Raw genomic sequence first — 9,491 nt, forward strand, 5'->3', positions numbered from 1 at the left:
GGCCATGCCGAGCCTATACTAGACTTAGCAGTCAAAATGTAGTAGTTAAGAAATATACAGTGACATTATTCTTTAAGTAGTGTAATGTTGACGTTTATTTTATAAACTAAATCACCAATTTAACATTTCTCGAAATTCTGGTCGTAAGTAAAGGGTAAATATTTTATGTCAGTAGTCAGTGCTTCAAGATATGTTAAACCGTGAAGATCGTGGCAAGTATAACCACTAATGTGAATATCTAATTGTTCTTCAATGTTATATTAATCATTTATTGAATTTTTACAAGAAAATGAAATAGAGACAAAATCACCCACAACTTTATGTATTTTCAACATTTATTTACAGAACAATTCTTAAAAAAGACACCGCAACCCATAAAGCGTTATACTTTGGACTTTCAGCGATCATTTTTGAGCAACAAAATTATATTTTTCAAAAATATTATTAATAAAAGCTTTTGCATTCGGGGCGGTCATAAATCTCATCAGCAGAGAGGCATAAGTTACGACGAGGACTGAAGATTGTGCCTGATTCGCACTGCATTTCGTAAGGTATCATTAGCACACACCAATAATACTTCGTACAGTCGGACTCGTGCTTGAAATAGTTGGTCTGACCATCACAGTTGACGGTGCCAGGCGCTGCGGTAGGTCTGCCTGTAGCTTGGGGTCCTCTCGTAATCCTGGATGTTGAAGATGGAGGAGTTATGGTGCTAGACTGTGTAGATGTAGTGCTAGATTGTGTGAAACTCGTGGTTGAACTAGATTGTGTTGAAGAAGTAGTTGATGGTGTTGTGGTGGTGGTGATCGTCGATGTGGTAGTTGTAGTGGAACTTGAAGGCGACCACTGTGGCCACCAAGTTGACTTAGGCTTAGGTGTGGTAGTTATGGTAGGATCTGGTGTTGAGACCATGTAATCTTTCATTCTATTGTTCATAACTTTAAGAAGTCCATGTTTCTCTCCACATGCTCCATTAAAGTCATCCATGTCGATAGCCCAGATCATTGCTCCACCATATCCTTGTTCTTTAATATAATCCATCTACAAAATAACGTAGAAGGTATTAATAAGTACATATACTTTTGTTATTTCTAAACAGATATAAATATCTTACAGTTAACTTGTTGTAAAAATAGCCCGGTTAGATACATATTTGTTGTACTTTAGTAAAATGAGAGAGAGACGACAGAGCGACATGGCGTAATTTGTCTATTGCTATAATTTCATTTGAAGCGAACAAAGTTACAGGTAAGCTAGTACAAGTTTGTTCAGTAAACCTAAATTGAAGTTAGAACTGAGTTTTGTGAAGGTGCAACAGATGATCCTGTGTTAATAATTCAGTTGATAAAAACACTGAGTCCAGGAAGTTTTCCATACACTCTTCGTTTTAGATTGAGGAAAATTAATAATACATTACTTGCCATTTCTTCATTGAAACACACGTGAGTATACGAAAAATTACAACTTCACTTTTATGGTAAAACGAATTAACACGACACAGTACAACCATGGATTGTTTGTTCTTATGCAGACAGAAACAAGTTCAAACAATTATTTAAGAGTTTTAAACCATATTTATTATTACACTAAATGTGTGTGAAGTTGACTTAGAAATCTGCATAGAATGTACAGTTCTATCAGTCCAGGAATAGATTTTAATGGATAAAATCTTAAAATCCAGTTTTTATGTATATTCTCGTCTTAGACAAGTTTTTTTCTATATAATTTCTACAGTAATTGAAGTACGAGTTCAGAAAAGGAACGAACAACAAAAAACTAACTTTGATTCCGATACTTTCTTCGTCTTCATAACCAATCCACTGATCGTCATAATACGCATATGGACACTTTCCAATATCATCAAATTCTTTGGTCCATTCTTTATTTTGAATATGTTCACAAATCTATAACAATTAAGCAATAACAAGACAAAAATTACAAATCAGAAATTCTCCTTCTTCTAGTAAAACGTACAATTAATATAAAGTAGAACACATATTAAAGATGACTGTGTGTTGTAAAAGAAAAAAAAAGGTGCATGCATTTAAAGACCAAATCCGAAAACCATTTGCTTCAGACACCTAGTCCTATTATACTGTGCAAAGTTTATTGTGCGGCCTTTGGTCTCATCCACTTAATTAACCCTTTGTTCCTTTTTTTTACAATTAGTGTATGAGGTTGTGTCAACAGAAAGTTAATCGCACTTTATATAAGAACATGTTCTAGTCACGTACTGCCCTTGGAACTACCACTTCCATGCTCAGTTTGATTATTACTATTATATACTATCGCCTGACACTACAATTACCTATGTGGCAAATTTTGCGAAGGTAAATTTTAGACCATCATCGTAACAAACTTTAAAACAGATTTTCCACACTCCTCTGGATGTAAAATTCAAATTTTTGTTTATTATCTCGCTAATAATATCAGAAATTCTTCCTACTTTCGTCACCATGGCATTTTCGATCAGTTTTGTGATCATATACTTAACTAGCTTCTAAATGGCTTGAGTTGTGGTTTCTGGTACCCATTGCTGTCCTAAATGTTCATCTGTCAGATTTCTAAAGATTCATCGAAAACGCTGAAGGCTTTCTTCTCGGAAATACTGTGTCCTTCGACTCTACCTCATTTAACAATTTCGTTGTGTTTATATTGCGTTTTGGAAAAGCTTTTTATATTCCTTCAGCCATAAGAATAATAACTCAGTTTGGCATTACACTGTTTGATAGTCAAGAATTCGCTGTGAACCAAATATCTAGGTTTGGAACAAGTTGCTTGTGGCGTCACAGCTCGCATCTTTGGTGACTCGTCACTGTATTGGTATATGCCAATCGTTCTTACAAAGTGTGCTTAACTTCTCATATACACGGTTTTCCTTTTTATTTAATGTGAAGTTTTTAAGCTTTCTTCCCAACTGTAATCAGAGTGATGATTTGGAGAAAATATGATGATTCGTTAAAAAGTTTTGTTTAAGTCACCTTTCCAATCATACATACACGATCTACAGTGACCGTCTGGTTGAATTGAAGTTGACAAGCTAAGTAAGATTGAGCTAATTACTAAATGCATACAGATAAGACTAAGTTCACTAGATCAAGAGAATACAATTCAGTATTTTTTAGGAATACAGTAAAGTTGTTTTATCTAAGATGGATAAAAATGGCACAGTTTTAGACATTACTTGCGCCTATAACTCTGTACACATATTAAAGAAATATATTTCTTTATAGACTTGATTTTTTATGTTAATTTCATATCGGAGGAAAAATAACTTTTCTAAAATCTCCAAACATTCTCAATGGTACTACTAACTTTTGAAAATTGTTACTCAGTAACTTTGTAAAAGTATTTTCAATTGACGAGGTACAGATATCAAAGTTCCCAGTTGATTTTGGGCTTTGCTTAGCGCTTAAAAAATTAGAGGTCTTACTAAAATAATTTAGGGTCTTTGCATAGCTATAGCTGTATCTGTTGTGGATATCTACTACATAGCTAAAGAAGCAACATTTTATTACAAGTCCTTTCTCTATCTTTATTTGCTTTAATGACCATTCAGGAACAGTACTACCCCTGGGTGATTCCACAAATCTCTTTGTTCAGTAATCGATATTGTTTCGTTCGGTTAATAAGATCTAACGCGTAGCATAAAGTATACATTGACTTGAGCTGGGACTCTTAGAAGAAAGGTGTATGTTTTTTTAATTCTTTCTCGGAATTATATTATTTCTATCAATAAGATCTAACGCGTAGCATAAAGTATACATTGACTTGAGCTGGGACTCTTAGAAGAAAGGTGTATGTTTTTTTTAATTCTTTCTCGGAATTATATTATTTCTATCAATAAGATCTAACGCGTAGCATAAAGTATACATTGACTTGAGCTGGGACTCTTAGAAGAAAGGTGTATTGTTTTTTTAATTCTTTCTCGGAATTATATTATTTCTATTATGGATCAGCTAAGAAAGAAAACTTAAATGAAAGAAAAACTGATTTGATCTTAAATTATTGTTGCTCTATTTCTCCCTTCTACCATTCTATCATGCAACCCTTTTAGTAACTATATTATTTCAATAGATTATCATAAGCTAAGACTTAATAAGCTTCAGCTAATCAAATTTATTAGTTAAAACGTACATAAGTTAATATAGTCATAAAAATGCGTTATTTGCTTAAGGTAAATAACGGTCTAAAGATTAAAATACATTTTGAGAAAAACAAGAATTATTTATATATCACGATATTTTTCGATAAATAAAACTAAGTTTTTCGTTTTTACTTTAATGGAGAATAGTTATCAATAGTTTTAGTGTCATGTTTGCATTGTAATTATATAACAATAATCCAAAACTATACCTCATAATAAGCAAGAAATCCACTGGCATTGGTGTAGGGTCCTGGTATACCACCACCTTCCCATTTCTTAACAGGGGCTCGAAGTTTCGTGTTGTCCTTGCTACCTAGTGTATAGGTTCGGCCGTAGAAGGGAACACCAACTATTAGTTTATGTTTAGGGGCTCCTAGTTCCACCCACAAATTCAAGCCGTCATGCTATGAAAATAATATCATCTCTTGGTTACTGTAGAGATTATACCTGCTTTAGTTCTTTAACTAAACTGCTAAAATTATAAACATCTGAACGTTTTGTAGTTTAATGAGATGAAATTTTGCAAATTTCATGATAAATGCAAAATAGATACTTTAGTGTTGTATTTTATAGATTCGTGATGTCAAATAAAGAAATAATACGAATAAGTAGAAAAATAATCATTTTTTTTGGCTGTCTGTGAATTTTTCTAATATTTTTTTTTCCAAAATAATAAAAAACATTTTGTATAGGCTCACCACATTCAGTGTTTCGTACGCCCATTGATCAAAAGATCTTTTGAAAAGAGGACTGTGGACATCAGCAAATCCTGCCCAATTACCTCTCAGGTCATAAGTCATGACATTGATCCAGTCTAACAGTCTGCGAAGTTGAAAGATCAATTTTTTTATCAAGCTAGCTAATTTCTTAAAATCTATGAAAGATTTGTCTTACAATTACAACAGCGCGTGGAACTTTATTTAGTAGGCCTGTTACATATTACTGTCTAGTTTTTGTAAGTTGCTATAAATGTGTTATGTTAAAAATAATAAAACAGTTATTTATGTATAAAGAAAAACGAAGCTTGACAAAACCTGCTTTAACATACTTTCCTAATTCTGCTACTTCATAGCCTTCTTGAAGACGAAATTTTGCTACTGGCACCGCTGCCGTCAGCAGAAGTTTGTGAGGCTCGAAAGCTTGTCGTAGTTCCTGTACGTAGAAATCAGAACAAAGACTTATTACTAACTTTTATGACGATTTGATCAATAACGAGGGATACTAAATTAACATAGTAATAAAGGTTGTACTGAGAAAAAGAAGAAGAAAAATCACAGTTAAGCTACTCTTAGAAGTGATAAATAGGTGACGCTTGGAACCGTTATGAAGTAATGATTTAGTTTAAATTTACTTTCCTCGCCAAAACGTGAATTTCAATGAAGGAAAAAAATGAAGAAGAGGCCTAATATATTCTCTAACTCATTACTCCCAGTACAGCAGACTAATTTCGCTGAATTCACAGCCCATCAGTGCTGCTTGGAAGAGCGAAGTTAATAAATAAAGTAGACCTCATATAGCAGTGGAAGATAAGAATTAAGTTTGGTTTTGATGATGAATGTAAACATATAAGTAACTCTTAATAACCTAGTTATTAATTCATGATGTTAGAAAAATACATGTACAGTTTAACGAAAATACAAAACCCTATAACCTGACCGCTTTCGAAAAGTGAACTATTTCTCGTCAAGGACAAATTAGTCCAGTTATTAACATTCATATACAGACATTTACTTTGAAAATGAACTTGAGAGCTCTGTAAAATTGTTTAATATAAAGAAAGCGACCACAATAGTGTATTGAATACCGTATAGTTCTTCATCAAGGTGTCTAAATCCATCGTTCACAACCGTCAGTGACCATTCTAAAGGGGTTGGTTATGGTGAAGATTGAGTTCCCACATTATAGTTTGACAAAACAAAAGAAACATAATACGCTAGATTCAATGAAAGTAATATTTTATTTGAAAATTTCCCTAACTTTTATACTTAGTTATGTCAGCGCTACTTTCATACATTACAGGATTAGCTTCTTCAGATAAACGTATTTGAGTATGAAGATCAGTGAGACTGTCCATGGTTCATGAAGGGATCTATGAGGAAACGGAATGTGAGAACCGTTGGTTTAGCCTCCTCAAAACGTTTTGAACAATTGTTATGGTTAGTATTTTTGAAGTGGTTTTCTGTTCAAACTTTTCAATTTTTTTATTTGTTTGTTTGTAGTTTAGCACAAAGATATATACAAAGGGCTATATGTGCTCTGCCCACCACGGGTATCTAAACCCGGTTTCTAGCGTTTAAGTCCGCAGACATACCACTGTGCCACTGGGGGGCCTTTTTTTTTGGTAAATGTTACCTAGCTAAAGACTGTACAATGTGTTCCAAAAGTGTGGTCTTATAGAATAATAAGATTTTGGGGACAACACGCCGAGTAAATCATGTGAAACGTCTCACTTCCCTAGGGACCAAATATTTGGTACATCTCATGCAAATTTTATTTATTGCTGTTAGCAAATATTTTAAAATACTTCTTTTTTTACATCGAAACAAATACTTACTTTTACAAGGTCTAAGAACCTCTCTTTGTCTGTATATTTCCCTCCCCGATCAAAAGCTCCAGGATACTCCCAATCCAAGTCAAATCCATCGAATCCAAACTTCAATACCCAGTCCACTACGCTTTTTACGAATACATCTCGTCTCTCCTTATTTGCAACCATATCGGAGTACTTATTTCCTCCTTCTGCCCAGCCTCCCACAGCTAACAAGAGGCGGAGGTTTGGGTATTTCACTCGTAACCCAGTGAATCGACTGTAACCACCTTTGGAAAGAGAAAGCGAGGATACTTCGTAGTTTTACGATTTTAAATAAAGTAGAATGTAGTTGTAAATCTACCAATTTTAATCATGACTATGTGTCTGCAGGATTTATCTAGTAGTAAATGCCAGCATTACTTGTTAGTTTTAACTTATTAAACTCTTCAGGATTGGTCAATATAGAGTGTTTTATGTGACCGGAATTTAAACGTTTAAAGAAGTATTGTGGAATTGAAACTTTTTAGTAAAATAAAATGGTGATTTTAATGAAGAGTAAAGTAAAAGTAGACAAAACGTTTGATGCCGATGTAACCTTTACCTTTTTCTATATCATATTCAGGATCTATGCTCATCAGCTCCCAAGTAGTGTTGCTCAAGCCAACAAAAGAGTAAATGACGTCCGTACACAAGTGTCCAGGAATGTCTTCGATATCATAAGACATCGGTTCCGGTCGGTAATTTGCCCATGCGCTAAAGTAGCACACAATCTTTCCTGGCTGATTTCCGAGTCTTTCACTGTAGAGTGCTACATCTAAGAAAACAATATAGAAAAGACAGCTATTTTGACAGTTTAAATATCTCCTTTATATACGCGTTTCAAAATGCCCTCTTGTGGCAATGCACCAATAGAGACGTTACTCGTATTTAGAGTTACTTAAGAAAAGTAAAATAATGAAAATTAAGTTAAATGACAACGTTACTTAGTAACATTTGCTAAGCGTATATTTATAGAACAAATAAAAAATTCTTGAATACTTATTCATTCTACTGAAATCCTTAAACGACTCTCTATTATCAATCTTGTATAATATATTTGAATATATGTCTTTATTTTAAATTAGAGAAATTATCCTTTTTTATATGCTGGTTTAATTCCTAGATATGCCAATCAAACAACATTAATTTAAAAGATATAAATTCAAATATATTCTTACCGTGTGGACGAATATTTATTGGTTCCGCCCCCGAGGCAAGTTGGAAAAGCCCCAAAAATATAGTTATTTTCCACATTTTGATATGGCAGGACCACTAATTAGTGTGACTAAGTGTTTATTCCTTTAATAAAAAAAATATGTAAGTCACACTCACAAGTATTATACAAGTTATCTGTTTGATTACAGAGGTACAAAATAACGCCCTATTTCGAAACTCAAAGAAAAAAATATTAAAACTGTATTATCAGTAAATATATATTGAACTACTTAGTAAAATGGATTGGTAATTATGTAAGTGTTAGCGAAATGCATCAATAATCCCAAAAAGTATTATTAAAATTAATAAGATAGATGAAGTACCGTATTTTTCGGAATATAAGACACACCCTTATTTTGAAGACAAAGTTTTTTTTTGGGGGGGGGGAATGCTACAGTCGCATTTGAAAGATTTTTATTGAACAAAAATTCAACGGTGTGAAGGTCAACATCATCTGTCGAGAGTGCAAAGAACATTTGTTCGGATTATCCAAAGAAAACCTAATCTGATTCAATAATCTAATAAAAATCATAATTTCATGACATAACTAATTAAATATTTAGGTAGATAATGATAATCGAGCATCAGATTTGTAGGATCTTATCCTAGTACATACGTTAATAAAAAACATAGCTCTTAGTTAAAGTTTAGATTTACACAAAATAGACAGCATAACGAACCAAAAAAAAACAAATACATAAATGTATTTGCTGCACTTTTACAAAAATTTTAAAACAAAATTTTATGTTTTAAATGAAATACTCATAAACAAAAACGCCTGGCATGGCCTAATGGTTAGTGCATTCGAATTGCAATATGAGGGTCGCGGATTCGAATCCCTGTCACACCCAACATACTCGTCCTTTCAATCCTCATAGTCGTTGGTAAAGGAGTAGCCCAAGAATTTGCTGTGGAATACCTGTGTTTACTAGCTACCTTCCCTCTTGTCTATCGCTACTTTTGCGCGAAATTCAAAGTAAACAAAACTTTCATTCGCGAAGACGTTATAATTTTGCGATTAGGGGTGAATGTTGCCAGCCTTACTTTACCTTCAAGGAGGCAGATAGGTATGCTACATAGAATCATTTGCCATAAACCAAAATAATCGTAATCAGGTTATCATCGTGAATTTTTAAATACCTTTTCACCAGACTGTTAGTTTCATCCCGCGGTGAGTCAGTGGGATGTTTACAAACTTGTAATACAACAGTCCAGGGTTTGACTACCGTGGTGAATCACGCGCAGATAATTAATAATCCATTGTGTAACTTTGCGCTAAACTAAAACCATAACTACTTGTTTTATGTACTGTTATTACCGATTAGTTATATAAAACGAAAATATAATTAATTTTTCTTTGATAATTTTCTATTTTTATTATGTTTTATTATAAAATTGTTTACTGACTGAATGAAAAAGTTACTCATTTATATAAACGCGACGAATTAATTTTCTGACAATAGATAGTATCGTTTATTTCAAGAAATATTCAAGTCTGAAATCACATGCAACATATAACAGGAGTGCATTGATTTATTTTTATTTTCTGTGACACCACGT

At 33.2% G+C, this 9,491-nt stretch overlaps 1 protein-coding gene across 1 annotated transcript; it reads right to left on the reverse strand.

Moving 5' to 3' along the window:
• Positions 1-444: 444 nt before the first annotated feature.
• On the reverse strand, positions 445-7,542 carry LOC106457097 (endochitinase-like). The gene is made up of 8 exons (XM_022382909.1): positions 7,279-7,542; positions 6,702-6,964; positions 5,196-5,299; positions 4,846-4,969; positions 4,357-4,551; positions 1,782-1,904; positions 923-1,041; positions 445-835 (listed from the first exon to the last, which is right to left on the reverse strand). The coding sequence occupies exons 1-8, from the start codon at positions 7,400-7,402 to the stop codon at positions 445-447; spliced, it is 1,443 nt and encodes a 480-aa protein (XP_022238617.1). The 5' UTR covers positions 7,403-7,542.
• Positions 7,543-9,491: the final 1,949 nt, after the last annotated feature.

This window comes from Limulus polyphemus, unplaced genomic scaffold (genome assembly GCF_000517525.1).
Source record: "Limulus polyphemus unplaced genomic scaffold, Limulus_polyphemus-2.1.2 Scaffold292, whole genome shotgun sequence".
Taxonomy (NCBI): Eukaryota; Metazoa; Arthropoda; class Merostomata; order Xiphosura; family Limulidae; genus Limulus; species Limulus polyphemus.